The following is a 27,840-nucleotide window of genomic DNA, read 5'->3' as shown; positions in this document are numbered from 1 at the left end:
GTCCATCTGCCCTCCATGTCATCTTCCCTACCGAGACGATCTGCTCTCACGGGAGGGGGGTCAGGTTCTCCATCCAGAGGTCAGATCCCTCAATCTTCACGCTTGGTTTCTGAAAGGTTGAGGTATAAGGATTGGGACCTCCCTGAAGTCGTGATGAAGGTGTTGCACTCGGCCGGACGGCCCGCAATAAAGTCTGTACCGTTGCCATTGGCATAAGTTCTGCGACTGGTGCAGGGTTAAGAATGTGGATCCTTTTGCACGTGACATTCCTATGATTCTGTCTTTTTTGCTTTCTTTGGCCCACAGGGGCTTGCAAGTGGGTACCGTTAAAGGTTACCTGGTGGCGCTGTCCATATTTAAGCGCTCGTCTGAAGAGTGTTCCTATTTTAAAATTCCTTTAATTTCTCAGTTTCTGAAAGGGCTCACTAATGTGTTCCCTCCGTCACCTTTCCAGGTGCCCGGTTGGGATTTGAACCTTGTTATCAAGTTTCTGATGGGTGCTCCGTTTGAGCCTTTGCATTCATGCCCTTTGAGACTGTTAACTCTTAAAACTGTATTTTTGGTTGCAGTCACTTCCGCTCGCAGAGTGAGTGAGTTACAGGCACTTTCAGTTAAGCCACCCTTCACTGTGTTTCATAAGGACAGGGTTGTCCTTAGAGTTCGTCCTTCCTTTCTTCCGAAGGTGGTGTCGGAATTTCATTTAGGCCAGAAGGTTGTTCTTCCGGCGTTTTATCCTCCTCCACATCCTGGTAAGGAAGAGGAGAGGCTCCATAGGCTTGATCCTAGGAGAGCGTTAAGATTTTATTTTTCACGCATGTCCCGGGTCAGAGTGGACGATCAACTCTTCATTGGTTATGCTGGAAAGTGTTTGGGTCAAGCGGTGACGTAACAGACATTTGTCTCGCTGGATTCTTTTGGCTATCTCTGAGTGTTACCGCTTGGCGGGTAAGGACCCACCGGTCGGCTTGTGGGCCCAATTTACCAGGGGTATGGCTGCCTCTACTGCCCTACAGAGGGGTGTTCCTATTCGTAACATCTGTGATGCAGCCACCTGGGCTTCGGTACATACCTTTGTACGTCACTACTCCCTCGATTCCATCCGTGGGCAGGATCTGGCCTTTGCCAAGGCGGTCCTTTACTCTGCAATTTGATTGGGCATTCTAAATTTCTGTTTTCTAAATTCTTTTCCCACCTCCTTGCATTGGTACTGCTTTGGGAGTCTGTCATAGATATGGAATACGTCGGAGGACCCAATCCCCTCTAAGAACAAGTTACTCTCTTACCTGGTAACGTTCTTTCGATGGGATGGTCCGATGACATTTTCCATATCGCTCCCTCCCTGCCTTCCCCGCTACAGAATTTCTTATGCGATTGCAGCTTACGTTTCCGCAAGGCTTTGTGTGTCAGACTGGCAGAAGACTGATGCCAGACGTTCTGGGGAAAAAACTACAACTGAGGCTACGGGTGTCGTGCGTCCTACTTATAACATCCAGTGACGTTGGCCGTCGGAGGAGGTCCTCGAGGGCATGTCATAGATATGGAATACGTCGTCGGACCATCCCATCGAAAGAACGTTAACAGGTAAGCGAGTAACTTGTTCTTTGGTACTATACTTCCAAGTATGTGCTTTGTACTAGATTGTTAATGGATAATGAGTAAGAATAGGTGTAGGAGCTGTGCAAGGGTACATTTTGTCTTGAAAGTTCCTAGATCAGTAGAAAATGCAGTTCCGAACTGTCCTCAAAGCAAGGACCCGAACGCGAAGTGCAAACGCGTTCATGGACACGTCATCATGGTCACTTGGTACTATCAGGAAGGTCCACGATGACGTCAGACGTTAGAGGACATTAACAGAAGCAAAAACAGTGAAAAAAGTATAGAAGTGTTAAAAATGATGCCAGAAGGTGGGAAATGGCAGAATTTTAAGGTGAAACTTTGTAAATTGGACACACATTTTGCTATATTGGGGTAAGTATGATATTAGTAAGTAGTAGGAAAATAGCATGCTCTGGTAAAAACCCATGATATTCTCTGAAAAAAACTTTGTAAGGGACGCTATGGTTAAGTTGCACTAATAAAAACCTATGAAATTCAATTAAAAACGTAGTTAAAGGGACGTTATGGTTACAAGTAAAACCGAAAAACCTCAAATTCGCCAGTTGCGGTAAGCTAAGCAACCATAACTCGCGCCACCACAGTGCACTTCTAAGACTAACACCCAGGACATCAAAGATGACATCACAAATGTTATTGATGACCTCAATGATGACATCACATATCTGGACCAATTGTTTTTGTTCACTGACATATCTAGGCTAGATGGTTTTGTTCACTGACAGTCAGAATATTAAATTTCAAAAGGTGCTGTATATCACTGTCCAATCACGTACATTGACCAATTAGTTTGGGGAAAGTGTACACGCCTCAAGCAGGTGGATTTACTGTTCTATATAAGATTCAACACACACTCGGGGAGAGAGACACTGACAGCCTCACCCACTGATGGAAAGGAGAATTAATAACAGGAAGGAGAAGGAATAGATCGATCCTCTTTTGAACCCATTGATGGATTATTAGCACAGACATTAAGTGAGGCCTAGCAGGAGTTAAAGCCCCAGGCCGTCCGTGTAAGAGGCAGAAGACAGGTGGTGGAGGAAAGCTGATCCCATCTTGCTGACTGATGCCCACCTGTTCCTGGTGGGAGGGAATTGAACCAATCCTTAAGCGGGTGTCCACCTGCCTCTGATAAAAACCAAAAGAAATTCATATGAGTGTTTGATCTAAAGGATAAATAATCTTGAGGGGTGAGATACCAAAAGGGATTAGATTAAATCCTGACCCTGTTCTTTGTTAGTCCTCAGGGATGTGTATATATACATTGATTGTGCATCCCAAGACGTTTCAGAAGTGTACCTGCTTCTGGAAAAATACATATAATTGCTACACTAGGTCCATGGTGAAACCCCCGCTCCCCACTCCTATGTGCATTGCACAAACATTCTATAAGCCACCTACATACATGAAGGTCTGGTAGACCTTCCCGTTCAAGAGCGGGAACTGGACATGCATGGATATTCTAATCTAAGTTGTTTTGCACAAATGAAAGACTCCTCCTAGACTCTAGTGCACTCAATCCATGGTGCCCGTGTGCTCCGGGTGAATAAAATGCATAGATACCCATGGTGAAGTGTGTGTTGTTACTAAGATCTCCATTTCCACAAATATAGCATTGAAAATTGTTGTGTTTTACTTTTTATCAGTGGTATTTGAAGTTCATGGAAGTATAACTTGTGCATCTTTAAATTGATTTAATTATTGCTATTTTGTTAATAGACCTTTTATGGAACACTGTTTCTTGTCCCAAAAGAGGACGAAAGTTACGGGGAATCAATTCTGTTAAATGGGGGAGCCCCATTCATAAAATAAAAAACTTAAAGGAGAATTGTGCGTAGCCAGTTTGAGTGGAAATTACCCCTGAAATAGAAATTGCCCAGTTAAAAAATCCAACAGAACAAAGTTAGTTGGATCTTCAACTTGAACTAGCCAGAAGCGTTTCTTAAAAGTTATAAGTTCTACCAAGACATATTTTTATAGGCAACTGGTGGAAATGGACAAAAATATGTCAAGATGACATACCGTGAGTATAAGGAAACAACTATTGCTCTGCAGGTGTACAGGGATGAGTTCTGGATAAAACTCATACTGAGCCCCACACAAACAGTAAACGAGGAGTGAGCCCAATCAATGGTGTCACGGGAATAGCGGACAGGTAGATGTCCTTCGCCTCGAAGGTAGAATGGTTCAAGGTAGCATGAGTCAAAGGCAGACTGTAACAGAAGCAGACCAAACAATAGAATTGTGGTACCACAATAAAAGAATGACCAACACATGTAGTATAAAAGGATACTTTAATTAAACTAAAAATATAAATGCACTATTGAAAAACAATACCCATCCCTGTAAGGAAAAACACAGAATGCAGGCTAGAATAAAAAGGGTACTCTGTCTGAAAATTCAAGTGAACAGCTTCAGCTGTAATGTCAAGTTTACTGAAGCAGTCTTTGAAAAAGTGCATGCCAAGGGTACAGGACCACTTCAAGCCCCTTTAATGCCTGTTCTTGGAGCTCAACAATGTTGAGCAAGGCTTGTAGGTGCTTTAAACGTGTTGTCACCATCAAGACGTTTTTGTTGTTCCCAATGAATCGTTGGAGTCGAGAAAGTGAAGTTGACTCGCGTTAGTCCAGTGATGTGGTGCAGTGATCGTCCCCAATCGGGGGGAAAAACAGGAAGGAGATGGAGATTGACTTCATTTTGAAAAGCAGCGAGAGACAAAATACAGCTCCAGATGCTTTTGGCGGCCCCACATTTTTTAAGAGATGGTTGAGCCAGCTCAAACACTAATTGAAACTAGAAACAGTCTAGAGCTTTTTCTTTGCTTCTGCTTTGAAGAGGCACTCCATCCACTGTCTCCAGGAGCCAGGTTAAGCTCTTTGTTCCGCACATCCCAGCGAGCACGCTTTCTTGTGCGCACTTGCCGGTGTTCGGTCACTTCTAGGGAGCAGGGTCCTGGTTACCAGTGATCTCAGCTAGCAGTAGGCATTGTGCAGCTACCAGGTCACGCCAAATGTTTCTCTGGGATGGTTGAGGGTAAAGGCTTGTCCATTTCTTGGAGGTCTTCATCTTCGCCTCTACAGAAGAGGACTTTTGAGCAGGGTGTACTCCTGACAAAGTTACAGGTGTAATGATGTTCCTTCAGTAATCCAGTGAGGGTTCAACGGAGGGGGTGGTTCACTGGCATACATAGGCAACCTGCTAAGGCGGATTGGTTTCCTTTGAGCCTTCTGTAAAGGGTTCACAATCCTGGATGCTGTCTTCAGAATCTTCTACCATATCAAGTCTTATCCAGAGACTTTTGCTTGTTTGGAAGCACTGGCAAATCCCAAGATCGTAAAACTAATTTCTTGAAAGGTACAGCCTCTCCAGAGCTACACTACTCTGACCACTTCTCCTGTCTGACTACATCAAAGAGTATCTGCTAATTGCCATTCTGGTGCCATTTCCTTTGGTCTGACATTGCCTGTTCTTTGAAGCATTGGACCTCTCCCTACCTGTCTCTGTCACAGTAGACCTACCGCTCGCCAGTCATTGGCCATTTTAATGATGGAGGCAGTCTGAACTTCTGAACCCAGTTTCTCTCCCAATTAATGTGATCTTATTTCTGGGATTTCTTGCATTAAAATGTATCGCATTCTAAAACTTTAAATTCCCCCTATTTTAATGTTAAAGGTATTTGTACCGCACACCGTCACCACTGCTGTGGTCCCCAGGCGCTCTGGCGGATCTGAAAAGGAGGGTGTCAAGAGGGGGCTGACGGGTTAGTAGGGTGTAGTGGGAATAAGAAAGTGAGAGTTGTGATGTGCTGTTGGCCGCTTCAGTTCGGTTTGCACTGTTCACTGAGCTTAAGTGTGGTTTTTGATCGGTGTCAGAATTACCATGTGCTTTTGTGACGGGATATGTGTTGTTAGTCTGTTGCAATGTAGTGAAGTGCGTGTGGATTGCTGTGCAGAGAGGTGGTTGTGTGACTTTCTGTATGTTGAGTATGCAGAAATTGAAATTTTAAGGTAAGGTTATGATTTTCAAGTATTTGTTGATTTCTTACCTGTTTGTCTTCGCGTTTCTGCGCTCAACCTCTACGGTTATCCTGTGTGTTTGGTACTCTACTTTGACCGCCTAGTTGGCAGGCATGCTGCGCAGTGGGAACCCTTCTGTTTGGCCCAGTGATTTGTGCATCTAGCCCAAATCCGCTACTTGCCCTGCCTGTAGTTCTTGGTCACAGCATTTGTCTGTCTCTTATTGTCCAGCCTGTTGGTTGTCATGACTTATCCAAGTATCCTTTAGGATTGGTGGCGTGTGGGTTTGGGTGGGTGGTGCATGCCCACCCCTGCTTTTATAATGGGGGTAGGTTAGGGTTTATGGTTTCCTACAGGGGTATTCACGATTCCATGTTGACCTTTCTTCCTAGTTGATTCCTGCTGAATCTGGAGCAAAGAGGCAAGTTTTGAGTAGTTTTCTGAACTCCACTTTAATAATTTGCTGACCAGATTCCTCTCTCTAGCACAAATTAACTAATGCAATTGTTAATTATAGCACAACTAATTTTGGGGTTACATATATTTCGTTTTAACTCACTTCTACTTGTTTGTTCCTATTATTTTTCCATCTCAAGAGAACAGGCTTGTCACTGTGAGCGCAGGATATATCGGTTTGCTGGGTTGTGCTGCTTCAGCGCAAGGAAATGTACATTCACCTACTTTGCATATTAAAACATGTTAAAAACGTTTTGGTCCATCTAATAGAGGACTTTCAGCTGAACGATGAGTTCTCCAAGAGGTTCGGTTCCAGATATACAAGGGATCTTATCAGCCCAATGTACATTAAAGGGCCTTTTCCTTCATACACAAATATGGCATTGCAATCACCGTTCTTTTGCCAAGATACAAAAACTAGGAACATGGTATTTATTTTCTTTTTAGTCTGGGCTGGAAATCTGCTCTTGTTGATTCAGGCCTGTCTCAAAGGTTCCTCATGGCTCAGTGGCTGGCTGATGAAAAGAGACTTCGTAATTTGAATATCTGTGGTTTTCTGCTATTAGTTGTGTCTCTTGAAGTTTCCAGACCTGTAGTCCTGTCAAGTGTTAAATTCTTTCATTCAGGTAGGCCTGCAAGATAATAGATTTGAACTAAGCAGGACCACGGTTTCATCTGAATTTATATTCTTTTTTTTATTTTATTTTTTTAAAGGTTCACTTCTAACCTATACACAGGGCAAGTAATACAACTCAACACTTAAACTGCATGGCACAGTCTGGTTTGCTTCGCCTGTTTGACGGAGGATCTTTGTCTGCAGCTGGCATGTTTGAAAGAGTTTATTAGCTTGGGCAGGGAACCTATCTGTCTTCCCATCCTGTGTGCTGGGTTTGTGGGGGGCGGGGTGGTTGATAGGATTACCATGTGTCAGAATTCCATTTAAGGTTGGTTTCAGTCACAATGTCAGCTTTTAATGTGTATTTTCCTGTTCCCATTGATTTTACAATTTCCCCAAAACACAGCTACGTGGAATATTGTTTTTCTTCCTTGAAACTGCTGCTCGTTCGGCACAAATTAGGCAGTTCCTTATTTTACCAAAAGTTACATGTTCTTTTCGGGTACTTGAAATTTTCTCTGGCCTTGTCATTTATAGTTTTGAGTGGCTGCAAAACATTGTGCATTTTGTTTGCGCATGTGTTTTCCAACTGCTGGGCGTTCCCCGGAAGCTTTGTTGTTTTTAAAATGATGCCTTGCTCTGCATCCTTTATCATGACTCACTTCCTACCATACTACAAGGGTGAGGGTCTGTGGGAACTAGCGACAGCTTGGTCCATTTGAATAGGAGCATCATTTGTATTTCATATGCTTCTTTGGCATAGGCATGCCACAGCAGTTTCTGCTTTTTTTTAACCACAGTGAAGACCTCATTAGCTGGTCTGAAGGCCTCACTGTGCATGAAGTTGCATTTATAACTAATGGAACTGATGAGATGCGATTGAGACCAGAATACACAATGCTACACTTTGGGAGTGATATTAGATATGCTTTCTGATCAGGTGTCGTCCATGTTTTCACGTAACAATTTAAACACTCCTTATTTAGTGACTGCTCCCTTAGTTGCTTCAGTTTTCAGGATCTCAAGTGCTTTACTTCTAGAGAGTGGTGACATTTTTAGGAGGCGCTCCATCTCCGTTATATTGTCGAAAAAACGCTGGGTAATTTAACTGGCACACAGGCTGATGACCGGATGCAGCCGCAGTGTTTTTAAGCGCGTTACCGCGAGGGAGCATGTGACTGTTACTTTTCTACAGTGTTCACCGAAGGAGAGCATTTTGCATTGGTATACACGAAGAGCCCTACACAGACGTACACGCTATACATGCGGGTGGACTTCGCTGCTTGATCCTGTGGTGCTGTATGGTTAAATGGTTACAACCAAGGGTTACTCATCGTGGCAGAATGTGGGATTGTGGGTGCAAACTATGGAACATCCGGCTTTGGTTTATTTTTTCATTAGGGATTTTGGTCCCCCGCGGCCCTCCATTGTGCAGAGCTTTCAAGTTTCCCAGTTCGATTAGTGTGCATGCAAGCCAGGTCCTTTTTTTTTCTTTGCATTCTGGGGTGTGTAGTTTTGCCTTCTCCATTTCGCAAAACAAAAAGAAAGACCACAAACACTCCATAGAATTCACATTGGGTTCTGCCGGGTAAGAACCACTCCAGTAAATACCAGGTCACCAACAGCATGATATAATATGGCATTTATAACGCGCCTATGCACGAGTGTTTCAAGGCGCGAGGAATATAGGAATATTTTCCAACCAATGTTATTACTGGCTGTCGTCAAATTAAAACTGTGAGAACTGTCTCAAAAGTATGCCAGTATTACCCCGCTTTCATGCAAGTTGTGTCCAAATCTGAACAATGGGTCCCTCCCCATTCCATGCTGCTTGTCTAAAAAAGTAACTAGGCATTTGGCATCTGATTGCAGCTACTAAAGAAAAAAACGCACAACCCATATACGTGGCCATGGTAGATATGACATCAGCCTTCGATAATATGGTGCGAAATTTGTTGTGGAACAAATTGAAGTTGATGGGTATACCACTACAATTACTGTATTGGTTTATTCAACTCCATTCTAATACCTCATACAAGATTAAAATTTCGGAAGATGGCAGAACAACAGATCACATCAATACATCAATAGGCCTTAAGCAAGGATGTCATTTAGCGGCCACTTTTTTTAAACCTGTACATCGCTGACTTGGATAAACTATGGGAGGCCAATAACCTGTTTTCTGTAAAAATTGGAACAATGCGGCTAAAGTGGATCGCTTTTGCCGATGATATCATACTTTTTGATCCCACACCAGCTGGGCGACAGGCCAAATTATTGCTTTTTCAAGAATTTGCGATTGCACACAATCTCATACATAATCCTGCCAAAACAGTTATTCTTAGATTTGGTGGCAAGCAAAATACCAAAAGATATCAATGGGAGCTTATGCAAATTAAAATACAATGCTCTCTGAGCGCAACTTATCTGGGATATAATTTAACTACACAAAATTCAATAAAATATTGGACTGACCTAATTAAAAATAAGTCACGTCCTTTAGTATCTCAATTAAAATTGATCTATACAAAATATAGTAAATTCTCATTGATACCCATGATTGAATTCCTAACTTTAAAAATAGAAGCTGTTATTTTATATGCCATTGATATGTGTCTCATCGATATTACTGCTATCCTGGACACGACCCAGGGTACATTGTTAAATTCTGTCATGCATTTGCCAATGTCAACACCCAACTCGGTATTAAGACATGCGTTAGGGCTGATTGCACTATCTTCACGTTGGAAATGGCGCCAATTAACAGGCTATGCAAAGATTTGTTTCCCTCAGAAAAACTCATTGAATATTGATTTTAACGGGTTGTTGAATACCTCCTCTTCCCTGTCCTTTAAAACTTATCAATCAAATATGCAAAGAATGCTGAATGATTTGGGCATCACAGTGGACGACTTATACTTCCGTCCTGCCTTTGCAAAAAAAAAGTTGTTTGAAAAGGACTGGAGATGACGATTGTACATTTTATATGACTGTATAGTTTCAAAGAGTATTGCGCATTTCTTAAACCACGGTTACCTAGATACGAACATGTTGTTACTTTTCCATGCAACCAAACGAGACAAGCCTACATACGGTTTAGATTGAATCTATTTCATACCAGAGAAAGGACAGCTAATTGGCTCAACTATGAAGAGTCAAGGATAACGAAATGCCGATTCCCTTCTTGCAATGAATCTAATGAGTCAATGAAGCATCTTATCCTTGAATGTCCACAATTCAAAACTGTGAGGACGAAGCGTCTCTATAAATTTGTAAATGTGGACTTTGAAGATTGCTTGCAATTATTGTGGGCACGTATGATGCAGGCTATGCACAAACCTTTGATATACGAATTGATAAGCCTTTGTAAATACATTGAAAAGGAGTTGATACAGTTTAAGTAGAAATGATATTTAGGCCTCGATAACTTGTAATCTTACGAGCGTAAATATATATCTCTTCGAGCTGAACATTTTTAATATTCTATGCAGATATTTGTCTGCGGGTGCCCAAAGAAAACATGAGGCCTGTCTCAACAATATATGGTAATGCTGCACCCCTCCACCTTCCCTCTCCCCCCGCCCCCCATGGTGCTAGCCTTCCCAGTGAAAAGATCTGTTTTAAAAGAGCTTTTCTCTAAAAGGTCGCTTTAGAAAGACCGCTCTGTGACTGCATGGAGAGCAATGTGGGGTTTAGGGGTGGGCGGGTGAATGCCCGTTGCCCGAATTTTTTTTTTTAAGGGAAAACCTCATTTTTATGTGCAACATCCTTTTTCTGCAATGAACACCTGGATCCAATTATTTCACACCTGACATGGCGGTGTCCCTCCTCACACCCCATTGCTCTGTCTTCACTTTCCATGCCAATATTTTTGACTTCTGACCCTGGTGGAGGAGCATCTGAATACTGGGACCCTGGTGGAGGAGCATCTGGAACACTTTCTTCTGTCCACAGAGCCCACTGCTCTTGCAGAGGCAAGCTGTCTAATACCCTCCTTCTGTGCACCGCTGGTTAGATAAAACTCTGGCTTTCACCAGTAGATAAAGCTAACGTTCTAAGCTCCCTGCTTTGCTTATGCAGTGTAGTAGAAGGCTAATGTTAAACATACAGTGAGCATTTCGGATCCCAGATCATTTAATGTCCCTTTTTGTGATGTCACTTCTAAAATGCCTGTGAATTTGGTTTAAAATAATGCTAATTCTAATGAATTCCATTCTCAAGCGCTTGTCTGCCTTGTGTATAATGCCAAGATGGACATTTTAGCCTCATGCGGATTAACTGCCTTGATTTTCTTATTTTCCAAAGGCAAATGGCCAACGGAGCGTTCAAAATGGTGGGGCAGTGTCTTCTGCTGAGCATGAAGTGGTCATAGTCAGGCTTTTATGGGTCAATGCTAGGATTCAATTCGTGTGCCTGCAAAAGCTGGCGGCCTTTTTACGCAGGGTTCTTGTCTGCCAATGCAGGAAACGGGCAGATGGCTAAACTGGTCTGCGACAACAAAAAAATGGGGGAAAAAAAAGTTCCTAATGTGAGCACAAAAGCCTAATTATGAGGTTTGATTGCATGCACAAGATCGTTTTTTTGTTTTTATTTCCTCTATCAAATATTTTCCTTTCTTCTGGAAATCTATGCTTGCGATTAAGTGTGCCCGATCTTTTCAACTGCCCAGTTAAGTATCCTGCTAAGTTACAGGACCAGCTGATGAATATGCGTGGCTGCAGGCAGTCGTGTGGTTGCAGTTCGGTTTAATGTATTAACTCGCTCTTTGCAAAGTGTCACCCAAGGTAGGCTGCACTTACTAGCTTGTTTAAACAATGTGAAATCGATGTTTTTTTCTTTTGCAAGCAGAAAAGGGAGAGCCACCTCCTTTTCCTTGGTGGCTTCGTAGATGTTCCGCGTGTGGAGGGTAATCCCTAATCAAATGTAAAATGGTCACTGGGTCATTAGTTGTAAGGTTTTAAGCTGTCCTATCTATTGACAGTTAAATATGCATATGACTGCTTATCATTCGGTGAACACCTAGCATGAAACAATGGGATTCAAAGATTTGTCTGCCACCTCCCCAACTCCCACGATTCTTAGAGCAGTTCAAGTAAACCTATTTGGTAGATATTCAAGTTGGTAACGGTAGGATTGTATTCACTTGGAAATGTCTTGTATACTGACAGTGTTTCTCCTCTTTCCACAGGCCTCGCGTTTTATCACTGCTGTGTAGTGTTAAACTCTTTCTTTGTGCTGAAAATACAATGAGTCTATTTAACTTGGACCGATTTCGCTTTGATAAGACAAATGGCGAAAAAAGATCCACTTCCCCAGTTGGTGAAGCTGATGAAAAGAAACCGAGTGCAAAGGACCGCCCAGCTACCCCCGTTTTGGATCCAGGTGAGCAAACTGTTTAATTGTAGACCTTAAGTATATTACCTGTAACTTGCTTTAAAAAAAGAACCTTTTATAAGTAGTCCAAGAATTTATGATAAGGTTTGCATTTCTTCATGGTAGGTGTAGAGATACAGTAACATTGTTACGGTGTAAAAGGGGAGACTGGGACGTTTTCCTAATTATTAATCACAGTTTAATATTAACTTGATTTTTCGCCATTGGTGGGCTTTTTTCCCCCCTCTTGAATTTATTTGTTTAAATGTTTCACTCTTGTTGCTGAAACAATGTGGTAGCTGGGTAGACTTCAATGGGTATTTTGGGTTTGTGTAATATCGCCAGTGTGATCGGCCCTAGGAAAAAGGGTGTTAACTCAATCACCAAATCAGTGGTTCTGTTGGAGGCTTTTAAATGCAGTCCTTTTGCCCACATGTTCCTCATTAATAACTCCAGGCACATAATCGACAAACGCTCTTGGGGACAACGGGGTGGCACAGCACGGAGTCTCGCCAGCCCTTTAATGGCATTATTGGTATCATTAGTACTAGAAGTGGTAGTGTGGGTACCTAGTAGGGCCTCACAAATTCCTTTTCTCATGAGTATCTGCCCTAGCATTGCAAGCGCCATTTGTTGGTTTCTGAACATCACCAGCGATGTGTCAGATGCCTGGAGCCAGACCCAGGGGTGCAGGCCGGGGGAGGAGTGTTGGCTGCTCCTCTTTGGTGTCCGGGGTGCCCCCATCCTTAACGCAGGGCTAGCACTCAATCATAACTGGGTGCCAGGCCTGACATTCATTTTTCTTGTCCCCCAAAAAACCCAGAGTGGCCAACTATGCCGCACACGCCGGCCTACCACTCAGTGTTCTTTTTTTAAACATCAAGGCTGGCCCTCAGTCTTACTTAAGCGCCAACTCTGGCCTGTAAGTGGCATGCCAGCCAACCAGGTTGATGTTGCTGCACCAGTGCGCCCCAGAAAGACTTGAATATCTGGCAGCCCTTTGTTTCTAAGACCTTCTTGGACGCGCGGCTGCGACAAATCGACTTCCAGGGGCACCAGTGGTCCAGGGATAAATATCGGTTTCTAAACCATCAATCAGCCCCACTCCTCTTGTACACCAGAAGGGATCTGAACCGATTGGAAACACAAGCAGATTATAAACATCCTTGTTCAATTTTGGTAACTTGGACGGAACGGCAGGCTTATCCCCGAAAGGTTGTGGATCGTTGGTTAGTTGCAACACAGCGAAAATATAATTATTACCCAATGATAAAAGCAACTGTCCAGTCAGGGTTGTATACAAATATCTACTATATTATCACAACAGACCGTTCTAGCAACACTATGAAATACAACTAACCCAGTAAAGGAATGCAGAGGACAGACTTTCAAATAGGTAAAAGGGATGCACTCTGGATTACAACCCACCCAGTAAAGGTATGCAGAGGACCGACTATTTCAAAGAAAGAAAAGGGATGCACTCTGGATACTGAGATGAGGGTAGTCGGTATGATAAATAATCGCAAAATTACTTGGCTTCAGCACAATACGAGCAATGGGTCTTAAAATATCTATAGGGGCCTTCTGGGAAGGACAAGGGGGACAAAATCACAATGTACCTTGTGCTGTAGGTCTTCTTGGTGCTGGACAGGGTTGAGTCGGCTGTACTGCCGACTCGGGAGAAGATGCAAGGCAGACTGTATCTTCAGCCAGGTTCCAACAATTAGTTCTTCTTGCTAATCCTTGCAAAGTCTTTAGGTGATCTGCCAAAAGAGGGGTTCAGCCCTCTTTTAAAGCCAAATGGGCCACAGTGATTGGTGTATGCTAAGCCTACCTTAATGTACCAATCCTGGGGTCCCCGCCAAACTCCTGTATGCGTGAGGTCCTAACTGGAGTGCTTTGCAACAGGAAAGGTCTGTGAGGGCGGTGCTGGTTTATTTGGCTACCTCTTCAGGTATGCATCAGTGCACACCTTTTCTTGTACTCCCAGTATTCAGGGTGTTCATTAAGGGTACTTGACCACATTCCCTCCCTGCCTCTGGATCTTTGAGGCCAGCTGTCTCAGTAATTCTCATTTGTACTACTCCTTCTGTCCACTCCTCCCAGCTTCCTATCTTCTCCCCTCTATTTTTCTCTAACTTCTCACTATCTCGCTTGCCACTTGTTCATTGCTCTCTGACAAGTTGATGACTGTCGGCAGAGTCCTGCTCCTCTCATCCTCGTTCCTATTTTTTGCCAGCTTGCGTTGCTGTTTGCAGGCCTCTCCCATCTGCACACCCGTTCAAGATTTATGTCTGTGTTGCTTTCTCTGACCTGTAAGGTCCATTGCGGTAAGACTAGGCACCATTTGCGGCAGCTCTTCTCCCCATCTAAGCCAGCATTATTCCGCCGATGCCTCCAAACTCTCAGCTGCCTCTTTGTCTTTGTGCTTATAAGGCCTATAACTCTGGGCTTTGTCACTTGGTGACTAAATAGGATGACCGGTTTAATGTTGGGCATACGTAACTTCAATTCGTCAAAGTATTTTAAGATTGAAATGCAGTAAAATCGCATTGCCATCTAGTAATTGGCAAATTTACTTGATTTTCTCCTATGTTTGTCATGAGTATACAATCTCCTCCGCCATACATACCTGCCTTTGCCCATTCCTGTTCTGTTTTCCTGTACTAAAATTGAGTCTTTAATGTTTCAGCCAATCTTTTTATCTGCCAATATTGTGATGCTGATCTTTTGAAATGTAAACACACTTCCTATCTCACACTCTTTACGACGGAGGTTTGAATTGGCGATCTGGTCCTCTTCTCCCACACAACGATAACACCCTGCATTTTCTCTCCTTCGGGCGTGACAAGTTTCTTATTTTGGTTTGGGGCTTTTACCCTTGTGAAGCAACATTGAGAAATCTGAATGTCCTATCTGAGTTCATACAGGAAAGCATCAATTATTCGACTGCTTATTAAGATCTCCTCAACAGACATTGTTATAGTGTCTATAAGTGATCATTTTCATTGTAGTGTTTAGAGTTGATTTATGCATCCAAGTCGTATTGTTTGGAAGCATGTATGTTGTACCTTTCACAATCTTCTTTAATGGAAACTTTTAAAGCCTATGAGTGGGACAACAAGAATAGTCAAACCAATAGTACTTCCATCAACCGGTCCCACATACCTGTGAGATTGTTGTGTCCCATCAGGTGGCCCAAAGTATGGTGCATAGCCTAGATAGTGACAAAGGAACCTTTCCAACCCACCACTCTTCAGTGCAACGTCTCCCCCTGCTAGATAAACCAAAGAGTTGTACACGGGCAAAAAAGAAGAAACCATAACGGATGTATTTCGGACCACAGGTCCATCGTCCAGGCTAGTTCTGTCCTAAGAGAAATCCACACCCAAAGATGATGCGAAGCTTGATGATAGGAAAAGCCTCTCAAACTTGTGTGCCTGAAAATCCTTCTGTAGATGCACGTGAAATAAGCCTATGAAGCTCACTACATGTCATTAAAACGTGGCTCGCCTCGTTAACGGAGAGAAATGAGCCTTCCAACCCCCAGGGGGAAAAATACTTTGACAGTGGCACTTGGAAAGGCACATAGCCAGTAGGAAAACTATGTTCGACCAAGGTCTGAGCTCTCCTCTCCCCCTCTAGCCCCGTTCACATTGGCTAACTTAAGGCCGAATGAACTGTGATGAATCTGGCAATGTCCCCACTTCTTTCCTTGAGGCATCCTTCGCCCCTACGTGGCCAGGGGATGGCCGCCGCTATTATGATCCTGACCCTGGGGGTGGCTATATGAGGAAGTATTTGGACAGTTTCTAAAGCCCCAACTTCGTAAAACTATTCATCTGAGGGAGTACATAAGCTCCACTCTTAGTATAAAGTTGTACCACCGGAGAATGTGGTAGCATGGACAGAGCAACCATGCTTATCTTAGGAGGGAGAGAGGGCTGTAGCTTGGAACAAAGAAATTGCAGCATACATAGGGTCCAAAGAAACACTGAAAAACTATGTATTGTAAAAATAAAGTGTTGGTAACAATGCCCACTTATGGGGTAATATAGACCGTATAAGCGCAAAAGGCAATTTGTCATTCCGCAGTGCCCAATTACAAAAAATAGCTTTTATTGCAAAATCCAAAAATGTCAATCACGTACAAATAATCACAATTGTATGAAACATCATAAAAACATATTTTCAATATACAATTTAGAAGTGTCCAAACTTTTAACTATTACAAGAGACCCTACACTCTAAAATAAGATTGTGGTTTGATTGCCTATGCCTCCTATCTAAACAAGTGTCAGCATCAGAGACCACCTGATATTTGGATATCAATATTAAAGCACGTGATCCAATTCACTCCCGTACCCAACATGTTTGTCATCAACGCACTATGCTTGACATTCTTCAGGGGTGTTGAAACTCGATAGTATCAACATCTTTGCACCCATACACCTAACATGTTCCTATGGGTGACTACTTATTCTACTGTATTCTTGACATGTATTCACAGCACTAGGTTACATTTCCAATTAATCACACCCATTGTGTAGATCCTACCCACACCTCTTATCCGCCATACCTTTAATTTCTCAGTAATTAGGATGGTTGTGGACGTAATCAGTACGCTGACACCATGTATGTATCTACCCCAAAAGCCGAGGTCTTCTACATTTTACACAGTAATCTATTTTTCTGTAGAATAATATCAGGAAACACCTTGTTATGCCCCGACCTCCACTACTCAATAACTTTGTTATGCACTTATTTATATTAGTGGTAGCCATCTGGCGGGTCTCAATGAAAATATTGAGTGGAATTATGCGTAAATAATACATCACCCTATGTGTTAAAGGAGACACAAGGCCTGAGGATGGGTATGGTGGATGAGTGCCTCCGGTTTGGAACACCTCTAGTGAGTTGTTTTGGAATACGGACCCATATGTCTACTGAATTTTATGATCACAATGGTGTAGAAGGAGTTGGGATAAGATTCATGGATTGTTGGTAATTGAATTTGGTTGGTTAGCCAGATTGGGCCATTCTATTTTGGCTACAGACAACCTAATGGTTTTGTCCCATCGGGACCACAATCTATAGCATCATCTGCATTATTTGTGTGGGTGTACACATTGGACCATGGATTTAGGCCCCATGTGGTGAACTTCTGGATCACCTGGCTAGTGCGAGTAGTTGGGATTGGTAAGCATATTGGTTACTTTGCAGCATGCGTTTTGTATGACAGGGTGTCTGGGTAATAGCTAGATGCTCCTGTTTGGGTTAATGACAGAGCTTGCTTTAGTTTATTTGCTTGTATATCGCACTGAACCCAAGGTTAACTAGGTGCTTGGCTTAATTGAAAGAACAAGTTACATACATGATATGCAGGATTCAGGGAATGTACAGAAGAAATAATAAAACAAATGTACATAATTTGCGTAAATGGCAATGGCGATAAACAAAACATACAGAATATACGATGGAAGCAATAATTTACAGGTGTACTAGGATGATGGGAGGAGTGAGAAGAGCCAGGATTTGACTTTGGAGCGGAAGGCCAGAAAGGATGGTTCGTCCCTGAGCGCTGGGGGCATGGCATTCCAAGTTTTAGCAGTCAGGACAGGGAAGCTCGAGCAACCAGAGTTTTGCCATCTGAACTTGGGAATGCTGAGGCAATGGGTATAGTTGGGTCTGGTGGATGATTTTCTGAAAAATGTATCAACAAGGTATTTGGGGGCCGAGTTATTCAGACATTTATGCGTGATCATGAATGTTCTGAAAGTGATTCTGTCTTGTATGGGGAGCCATTTGACATTGCGTCTGGGTTGGGAGATATGGTCTGAGCGTGGAATATTGAGTGCTGTGCAGAGGGCATTATTTTGCAGTATTTGGAGTTTGTGTAGGTTCTGTTTGCTTGTGCCCAGGTAAAGGGTATTGCAGTAATCCAATTTGGAGAGTATCGAAGCTCTGGCCAACGTGATACAACTCAGTATGGATAAGAATGGTCTGCATGCATTTAACTTGGCGGTATAAGCCGAGGAGGATGTTGTGGCCTTAACCAGTCTCGAAGTGAGAGGGTTGAGTCGAGGTAGACTCCCATCGTTTTGGCATCTTTAGACACATTGATGAGATTTCCATCGATGTTGAAAGATTTGTATTGTGGGTAGAGTTTAAGGCGTTGCCTGGAGCCAATGAGTAGGAGCTCAGTTTTGTCATCATTGAGACAAAGACTGTGCTTGGCCATCCGATCTTGGATTTTACCCTAAATGACATTTAGGCGTGCTGAGTCATTATCATAGGAGCCAGAGAGTGTTGAGGATTTGTGTATCGTCCGCGTAATTGGTTTATGGGACTTCCATGTGATCTAAAAGGTCGAATAACATCTTGGTAAAGATGTTATACAGCGTTGGGGAGACACAAGAGCCTTGCAGGACTCCACAGGTAATGGCTCTCCAGAAGCAGTGGCAGAGAAGACCCTCGTGGATCTGTCCGAGAGGAAGGATTGTATCCATTTGGCTGCATTGGGCGAGAATGAGGCTGATGTGGTTAAGTGAGAGGTCAGAATGCTGCGTTCCACCAAATCGAAGGCCGCTGGCAAATCCAGTAATAGTAGGGAGGGGTGACCCCTATCTTTGACCTCGTCCATCTGGATCTTTAGATCAAGCAGGGCTGTGTGTCAGTGCCGTGTCTAGGCCTGAATCCTGATTGACGGTGGCCTAGTAGGTTATTAGTTTCGAGGTGGTTCTGAATTTGGATGTATGCAGCTTTATCTAAGATTTTTAGCAAGAATGGTACAGTTGTGATTGGCCGGTAGTTTAGTAGGGATATTTGGGACCAGCGTGGGTTTTTTGATAAGCGGCATGACCCAGGTGTCTTTGAGATTCTTTGGTACCGAGCAGGAGGAGTTGAAAAGTGCCACAATGAAGGGTGCAAAATCTTTGGCTCCTTCTTTGATGATGGAGGCTGGGCAAATATCCCCTTGGCATTTGCAGGGTTTAAGTCCAGCTATTATGGTCTCCAACTCTTTAGTGATGACCGGTGAGAATTCAAATAGATTATTTTTTGGAGGGGATCGGGGGCGTTGGTTGGAGTTGGAAATGCATTTGGAGGCAAGGACTAGTCTTTTGGTTTCAATTTTGGCTTGTAATAGTGGTATTTTGTCTAATAAAGCCTTCTGGATATTGGCACACCATGGAGCATCTCTGACGCAGGTTGTCTGAGGAGGAGTGGGAGATCCCAATTCTTTAAGTATGGTGTACAGTTCTTTGACATTGGAGTTGGCGTTTAGTATTCTGTTATTAAATATGTCATTTTTGGATTTTATGATGGCTGCTTTCTAAGTAGTTGCGGCAGAGTTGAACAGATCTTTATTTTGACAAGAGGGGTTCTTTTTTTTCCACTTGGCTTCCGCCAGTCTTTTGGACTTGCGAAGGGCCTTTAGGTCAGACGTGAACCATTTGTTGAGATGGCTGGACTGTTTGGCTTTTCTGGTTTTGAGAGGGCTATTTGATCTAGTGCTAGAAGCAGGTTATTGCTAAAGGAGTTGACTAAAGCAGTAGGGTCTGAGAAGGCGGTCATGGGGGTGTTGGTGATGGGCTGCATAAGCGGGAGTACGTTCTCAAGGGTGATCAGCAGGTTGTTTCTGGTAGTGGCAGGAACTGCTTGTGGGGCGGAAGGTGCGTGGGTCTCGAGTTCGAAGTTAATGATGTGATGGTCAGACCAAGCGCACAGTGAGTTTGAAAGTATATTGGGGTTGCAGTTTAAAGTGGCAACCCAGTTAAGGGTTCTACCTTTGTTGTGAGTGGGTTCTGATATGAGTTGACTAAAGTTTAGTTCTTGAAGGGATTGTTCTACAGCTTTAGCGTGGGGGTCGAGTGGGTCATGGAATCCTAGATTTAGATCATCTAGAAGTAGTATTTGTGTTTTGGGTTTGGTGTGGTTTGGTGTGGTGTGAGAGTAGGTTCATGATATCGTCTTCAAAGGAGGACATGGGACGAGGGGGGTCTATAGATCAAATGTATGAGAATAGTACGTTGGGATGATATTGGCAGTTTGACGGAGAGGAGTTCTCCTGATAGGAAAGGTTGGGAGACAAATTCTCTCGAGCCGAGCTGGGTTTTTGGAGATGAAGGCAACCCCCTGTCCCCTTGCTGGTTGTTCTGTCAGCTCTGTGGATAGTGTAGTTTTCGGATAAGGCGAGCAGAAGCGAGGGACCTGCTGCTGGGTGTAGCCAGGTTTCAGTGACTGCTAAAAAGTCAAGGCTATTGGCTGATATAAGGTCGGCTAAGTCACGTGCATGCACCGTGAGGTGGTATGTCTTGCCCACATTACTGGTGTATGTCAGTAATTGTGAGGTGAATCGTACTGAGGTAGGGACATATGCAGTAGCACTAAGTGATACTCGCCCCCTTTCTTGATGTGGTTGGCAATATCTGAGCCATCCGTTTTATTTTATACACACTGAGGCAAGGGTGCAGCTGATAATATCCAGTGTTGTACGGTGCTTTGATAATTGCACGCGCCTGTCACTACTTAAATGCACCATATTCTGGCAGCATTGCATTTTTTTGCGTTGCCGTAGCCTAGTGAGGAGTGGGGATGAATCACGGCATGTGAGGGGCTACAGGCTTGAGGCTTTAGCCGGGTTGTCATGGAATCCAAGACAGTGGATATGCAAGTCCTCCTTTAATGTTAATGACAGCATGTTGGCTCTGCATTTGACATATGCAGTAGAGCTGTCACAACTGTTCAGCTGGGATCATCACGTGATGCACGCTGACGAAGCAGCACATGACCATCATGGCTCGTGCAGTGTTTACTTAGGCAGCCAGCGTTCTTCGTGTTCGTAACCTAACAGGAATGATGTCAGTGTGGTGTAGCGAGTCATATGTGCGCTATCATTTCTTCTTTCTACATGCTTATGAGGTCGTAGTGAATCACGTCATGATCTTTTGAGTTCTGCTGTAAGAGCAGATTTGGTCTTTACGTTCATCAATGAGTGGCTTATGAGTCAGTTGAGCACTTGATTGGAGGTGAGCAGTTTGACTCATCTGGATCTGCAGATATGCAAGGCACACCTACAGTGTAACCTTGGTTGGGAAATCTATTTGGATTTGATGCACCACATTGGGTAGGAGCCATATCTTAATGAGATGTGTGTTCCAAAGATGCGTACTCTATATACGTAATTCTGTTAAAGAATACTACTTGTCAAACCACAATACGAAAATGGACCACTCTAAACCTGTCGACTGTCATTGTCCTTGTGGGTTGGGGCAGGAAACAGTGGCTCATTTCCCCTTTATGCACATACTATAGGCAGCCTGGGCATACATGGCTTTGTGCCCTATTGAGGGGTGCTAGGATTCTTCATCACCAAGAGGAAAGAGCTGGGGACACTGAAAACAGAGCATAAAAGGATGAGCCAAACAAAGCAAGCGCAGAGTAGAAGAGGTGAGAAAGGTGGAAGGAGTGTTACAGCCCCCAGAATCTTTGTCCAAAGGAAGTTCCTACAACACTGGAGGGGCCTCAGATTACAACCAAATATCTTGAAGGCCCATCAAGCAAGGTCAACCATTACCACCAGCTTGCAAGCTCTTGGGTCTAAGCTGCTACGCAATTGTCCTACTCAAGACACCCGTTGGAAGTCTCAAGGGTACCAGGTAGTGTTATCTAGTATTGGAGTTCAGATGAACCAACACAAGAGCCTTACGGCTTTGACAATCACCAGTAAAGAGACAGCAAAGAACTAAAAAGTTGCGGTCACTGTAAATCTCAGAGCCTGTGAATGATTGTTTGCTGCCAATAATGTCGATCAAATTAGGGATAGGAACTGTGGATCAGGGTCCAAAAAAAAAACCCAAAAAGCCTGATTGATTTGGGGAAAACACTGACACTCCCCTTATGGGCTCAGTTATAATCTGAACCTTCTTTGGTTTGGTGCAACATACATCAATTTAGACAGGGAATTTTGATATTTTATTGAGTAGTCGTTGATCCCTTGGCTGTGAGCACTTCAGTGCAGAGTACCCAAATTTTGAAAGGGAGTGCGGGAGCCCAACTGGTAATTACCCTATGGGTGCCGAAGTGAGTGTAGGCGCACCCCTTCCCAGTCCCATTTTCCCTGCAAAGGTGTTGGCGCTACGGCTGGACGCCAACCAGAAGCAGGGGGCCCTGGCGCTCCAATGGAAGGCCGGAGTGGCCGGGGCGTGCAAGCCTGCACAGTGCTGCAGCAGCCCGCGGGTTGCTGTGCTGGGAGAAGTCATGTGCACTGCCTCATTGAGGATCGTGGTGCCAGAGAACAGAGGGACAGTGCTAGCGAGGAGGAGAAGGGAGGCTTAATGGTGGAGCTGCGAGCCCCATTGCATCGTGAGGGGGTGCAGCTCCAGCTGAAGCCCATGCAACAAGCGAGAAGACACACTACACCACCAGGGATCCCTATATTCTCCAGCATGGGGTCTGGCATGGATTCACATGCTCATGAATATTCCCCGTCGTCAGGCTGGGAATCCTCGGTAAAGAAAAATCAGTATCAGTTTCGTTTCTGATCTGTCTTTCGTAGTAGTAACCAATCACTGATCTCTGCGTCATACTGACCACAGCCAATGACTACCATCTCCCTAAGCCCCGCCTCTGGCAGCCATCTTCAGATTTTTACCGCACGTTCAAGTGTTGGGATCCTCGTGCTATTGCTCTCGAGCTTTAGTGCATTTTTCGCGCTTTTCATAGGAAAAATTTCTCTTTTCGGTCAAAAGAGCCTCAAGCTCCACCGTTTCTTTATCCGATTAACGGGGACCCGTGTCGGATTCTTCTACGCCCCTCAAGGGTGAAGATTTCTTCGAGCCACGCTTTTGGAGGACTCCAGAAGTTTCTCAGGCCCGTCTCGGACATGGCCCAGGAGAAGGGAAGCTCGACACCCGGAAAGCTGTTCAGGGTCTGCCCTGGATGCCGACTTCAGAATGTCTCTGAAGTTGGCATCCAGGGCCTCTACTGCCTGCATGAGGACAAGACGCACGTGGAGAAGGACTGTGCGTTTTGCGTCAATATGTCAGAGCGGACCATGAAGGACCGCCATCTGCGTCTCGCCAACTGGCTGGAAGGGAAGAGCCCGTCAGGCGAGAAAAAGAAGAAGTCCGAGCGGTCTTCTAAGACCTTTGAGGGTTCCCCGGCGACAGGGGCCCGACAGAAGGCCAAGCACCGCGAGTCCGCTGGCACCGGGAGCGCCGAACGGTCGGGCTCTACGGTTGCCAGGCAGGGCGCATCCTCCCCGGCGCCATCGACCACGAGCCAACGCTCTGGCTCGGGTAAGAGGAAGGCCGAGCACCCGGCGAAGCTCCTGGAGAGACCCCGGTCGAGCTCGAAGGCCCCATAGGAGGGGCAGCGAGGCGGTGACCCTCCCCCCAAGGAGAAGGCGGTGAGCGCACCTAAGGTGGTCAAAGCCTTGATCCACCCTGCCAAGGCCTCTATCGAGACAGTTGCGGCGGCCCTGGCTCAGCCTGTGGAGGCTACACCAGTGGAGGCGACCTCGGGGCCCAGAGTCTCCCTGTCACCGCGAAGGGAGTCCTCTTTTCATGCCCATCGACAGGACCCCCGTGAAACCTCCGACGGAGAAGGAAAAAGGGGGGGCAGGAGGTCGTCGTGGATTCGGCCTCAACCTCTGAAGAGGAGCTGATCGAAGTCTTAAGCCACGGCATTGGCATGGAAGAAGACCAGCCCGTCGGGAGGGACCCCGACGTCAGAGACGACAATAACGTCGAGGGTGCCGACGAGGCTCCTGACCGCCCGTCGGAATCCCCTCAACCAGTGCCGCAAGACAACTCGGTGGCCATTTTGTTGGCTATGCAGTTCTTATGCTCGGAGATAAGGACGAGATTGCCGTTACCACCAACGGAGGAACCGCTCCCGACGGGGGACCCGGAGCCAGGCCCTTCTGGGAGCCCTCCTCCTAAGAGAAGAAGGATTCATCATCCACCTCATTTTCAACCATCGCGCCCTGCTCAGCCCTCCTCGCCGTCCATGACCCGTGGGGATGATACGGGGACGGACACGGCCGCGACGGGTACAGACGACGAGGTTTACGACGAGGATCTTCTGTCGTCATCTCCTCCCCGGGCTTCCCCGCCCGACGAGATTGGATCGTTTCATGCCATGATCGCCAGGGCATCCGAGCTTTTCCAGCTCTGCCCGGAAGAAAAGAAGGAAGGTTTCCTTTATCAACGGCGCGAGGCCAAGAGGAAGACGGTCCTCGCTGTACCTCTACTGGACGATATCTGGGATGAGGGTCTCGCCCTCCTCGAGAACCCATCCACAACGCCTGCGAGAAGGGATCGGTACGAGAAGAAGTACCGGGTCCCGGACGCGGCCCCCTTGTGCCTTTGGGCACAGCCGACCCCGGACTCGGTCGTCTCTGCGGCGACCAGGAAGAAAGCGGGGGGGGGGGGCTTCAGCCTCTACATCAACCACACCCCCGGACGGCGAGGGAAAGAAATTGGACACGATGGGACGCAGAGTCATTTCATCGGCAGCGACGACGATTAAGGCTGCCAACGCCTTGGCTATCGTAGCCCGCTACGACAGGGAGTTGTGGTGCAAAATCGCCCCCCTGCTGGACTTCCTACCGGACGACAAGAGGGCGGAGGCCCTAGAGATCTTGCAGGAAGGAGAAGTGGCGTCGGACCACGCCATTACGATAGCGACGGACATCGCTGACACTGGGTTTCGCCAGTTGGGCAACGGCGTGTGCCTTAGACGGCGTGGATGGCTCAAGGCAACGGACTTCCGGCAGGACGTGCAGACCAGAGTTTTGGACATGCCGTTCGACGGGAGCAACCTGTTTGGGAAAACAGTGGACGATTCCCTACAAGCCATCAAGACGGACACGGAGACGGCCCGGGCTCTTGGTGTTCTCCAGCAACAACGGCCGCCCTTTCGGAGCACCGGAGGCAAGCAGGGTGCCTCCAAAAGTTCCGGCGGCGGATATTCCACCTATCGTCAAGCGGCCCGTTCGTCGTCACAGGAAGCCTACAGGGGACGAGGCAAGTCGGGTGGACCCCGCTGTCGTCGCCAGGGAGGACAAGGCGGCAAAGCCTCGTCGAAGCAGGACTGAACCAGCCGTGGGGTCGGGCCCCCACGGAAGCATCCCGGTGGGAGGCCGGCTGGCGAACTTCATCAGCGTGTGGGAGTCCATCTCCACCGACCGTTGGGTGCTGGACGCCCTGGCCCAGGGTCACGCGCTTGAGTTTCTAAAGAAGTGCCCGCGCGTCCCCCCCGTGGCCAGGAAGGAACATCACGTCCCTCAACTTCTCTTGCAGGTAAAGGCGATGCTCAAGAAAGGCGCCATCGAGCTCGTCCCAAAGAGGCTTCGGGGCTCCGGAGTTTACTCAAGATACTTCCTCGTGAAGAAGAAGACAGGAGGATGGCGTCCCATCCCGGACCTACGACGACTGAACAAATTCATCAAGGCTCAGAAGTTCCGGATGGCCACCCTTCAGCATGTCCTGGGTCAGCTGAAGGAGGGCGATTTCCTGTCGTCGTTGGATTTGGAGGATGCTTACTTCCATGTCCCCATCCTAAAGGGACACCGAAAGTTTCTCAGATTCGTGGTCCAAGGGCGTCACTACCAGTTCAGAGCCCTTCCCTTCGGATTGAGGTCGGCACCCAGGGTGTTCACCAAGTGCCTTGCACCGGTGGCGGCGCGGCTGCGCCTGGAGGGGATCCACATCTACCCCTACCTGCACGACTGGCTCATCCGAGCAAAGACAAGGGAACTCGCCGCGGAGCACATGGCGAGGACCGTCCAACTACTCACGGACCTGGGATTCTCCATAAACGACGCCAAGTCCCACCTGGTGCCCGCGCAAGATGCACGGTTTCTGGGAGCGAAACTCGACACAGTGGCGCTTCTGGCCTCTCCGTCGGAGGAAAGCACGAGGGCCATCTTGGGCAAGGTGCAGCGGATGCTGGTTGCGGACGCGGCCAGGGTGAGGTCCATCAAATCCCTCCTCGGAATGATGTCTTCTTGCATTTATCTCATCCGCCTGTGCAGGCTTCGGATGCGCCCGTTACAGGAGTTCCTGGATGCTCACTGGATCCAGACGACTGGCAGCTTCGAGGACAGGATCACACTCGACGAGAGCTTCCGTCGAGCTATCCGGTGGTGGGGCACCCGCGTGCATCTGACTGCGGGCATGGACTTCAAACCCCGGGCCACCAGAAGACAGTGACCACGGATGCCTCCCTGGAAGGGTGGGGAGCGCACACTGAGAATCTGCATGCGACAGGCCTTTGGCTTCCGGCGGAGAAGTCCCTCCATATCAACGTCCTGGAGCTCCGGGCAGTGTTTTGGGCCCTCAGGTCCTTTCTTCCGTCCCTCAAGGGCAAGGTGGTGAGGATCTTCACCGACAACAACACCACCATGTTCTACATCAGGAAGCAGGGCGGTACCAGATCCCCAGCCCTGTCCAAGGAGGCGCAGGATCTGTGGCATTGGGCCGTCACCCAAGGGATGTTTCTGGTGCCGTTTCATCTGGCAGGAATAAAAAACACCATCGCCGACTCGCTCAGCAGAGAGCTGCGCACGTGCCACGAGTGGGAACTACGACAGGATCTAGTGGACCGCCTCTTCCGACGGTGGGGCACACCCAGATCGATCTGTTCGCGACGGTGACGAACTCCAAGTGCCAGAGGTTCGCCAGCAGGTTTCCCCAGCCGAGGAGCATGGGCGATGCTTTCTCGTTCCCCTGGGAGGGCCTGTTTCTATACGTGTTCCCTCCATTGCCTTTGCTGATTCGGCTCATCAACCAGCTCAAGAGGTCACGGTGCAGGATGATCCTCGTCGCATCTGCGTGGCCGAGGCAGATATGGTTCCCGTAACTTCTGGACTTGTCAGCGTCCCCGTCAATCAAGCTGCCAGTGGACGTGGATCTTCTCTCCAGGGAAGGAGGCGCCATCCTCCATCACGACCCGAAGTCGCTGAACTTGCAGGCCTGGTTCCTGCAGCGTTAGAGTTTGGAGGTTACGACATACCGGCCGACTGCAGAGAGGTTCTTGCAAAGGCCAGGGCGTCCTCAACTCTTAAATGCTACGGACACAAATGGAAGAGGTTCTCTGTCTGGTGCCACGCACAGAAGATTAACCCTCTACGGATTACGGCTCCTCAAGTACTGCCGTACCTACTGACGCTGGCCAAGGCTGGACTGGCGCACGCTTCCATCAAGATTCATCTTGTTGCGATCTCCTGATACACCAGAACCACGGGACGGACGTCTTTGTGGTCTCATCGTCTGGTGAAAGAATTCATGAAGGGACTGTTCAGATCGTTCCCGCCGGTGAAGGCTCCGGCCCCGGCGTGGGAGCTCAACGTGGTGCTGACCAAGCTCATGGGACCTCCGTTCGAGCCTCTGCACTCAGCTCCGTTGAAGTTCTTGTCGTGGAAAACAGGGTTTCTTGTGGCCATCACCTCCGCACGACGGGTGGGTGAGATCCAGGCCCTTTCCTGCAAGCCCCCGTACACTTTTCACGACACGAGGGTAGTGCTCAGGACGCACCCCTCCTTCATGCCCAAGGTGCCGTCGGACTTCCACCTCAACGAACCCTTGGTGTTGCCTGTTTTCTTCCCGTCGCCTTCGTCGCCGGCTGAGAGGACTTTGCACTCGCTGGACGTGGCTAGAGCGCTGAAGTTCTTCGTGGACCGCACAAAGAGTATTCGGAAGACGTCACAACTTTTTGTGAACTTTGGACCTGTCAATCAGGGGAAGGCTCTCTCAAAGG

The 27,840-nt window shown here is 46.6% G+C and overlaps 1 protein-coding gene across 1 annotated transcript in view; it reads left to right on the top strand.

The window, feature by feature from the left end:
- Positions 1–27,840, top strand: part of SMARCAD1 (SNF2 related chromatin remodeling ATPase with DExD box 1) — a 1,912,998-nt gene that overhangs the window by 84,287 nt on the left and 1,800,871 nt on the right. The window contains exon 2 of the mRNA XM_069630562.1: positions 11,891–12,084. Within this exon, the coding sequence (XP_069486663.1) occupies positions 11,949–12,084 (136 nt within the window). The 5' untranslated portion in view covers positions 11,891–11,948. The remainder of the gene's footprint in view (positions 1–11,890; positions 12,085–27,840) is intronic.

Source organism: Ambystoma mexicanum, chromosome 6q (assembly GCF_040938575.1).
Source record: "Ambystoma mexicanum isolate Mex_15411 chromosome 6q, UKY_AmexF1_1, whole genome shotgun sequence".
Classification (NCBI taxonomy): domain Eukaryota; kingdom Metazoa; phylum Chordata; class Amphibia; order Caudata; family Ambystomatidae; genus Ambystoma; species Ambystoma mexicanum.
This window is presented reverse-complemented; position numbering and strand designations above follow the sequence as displayed.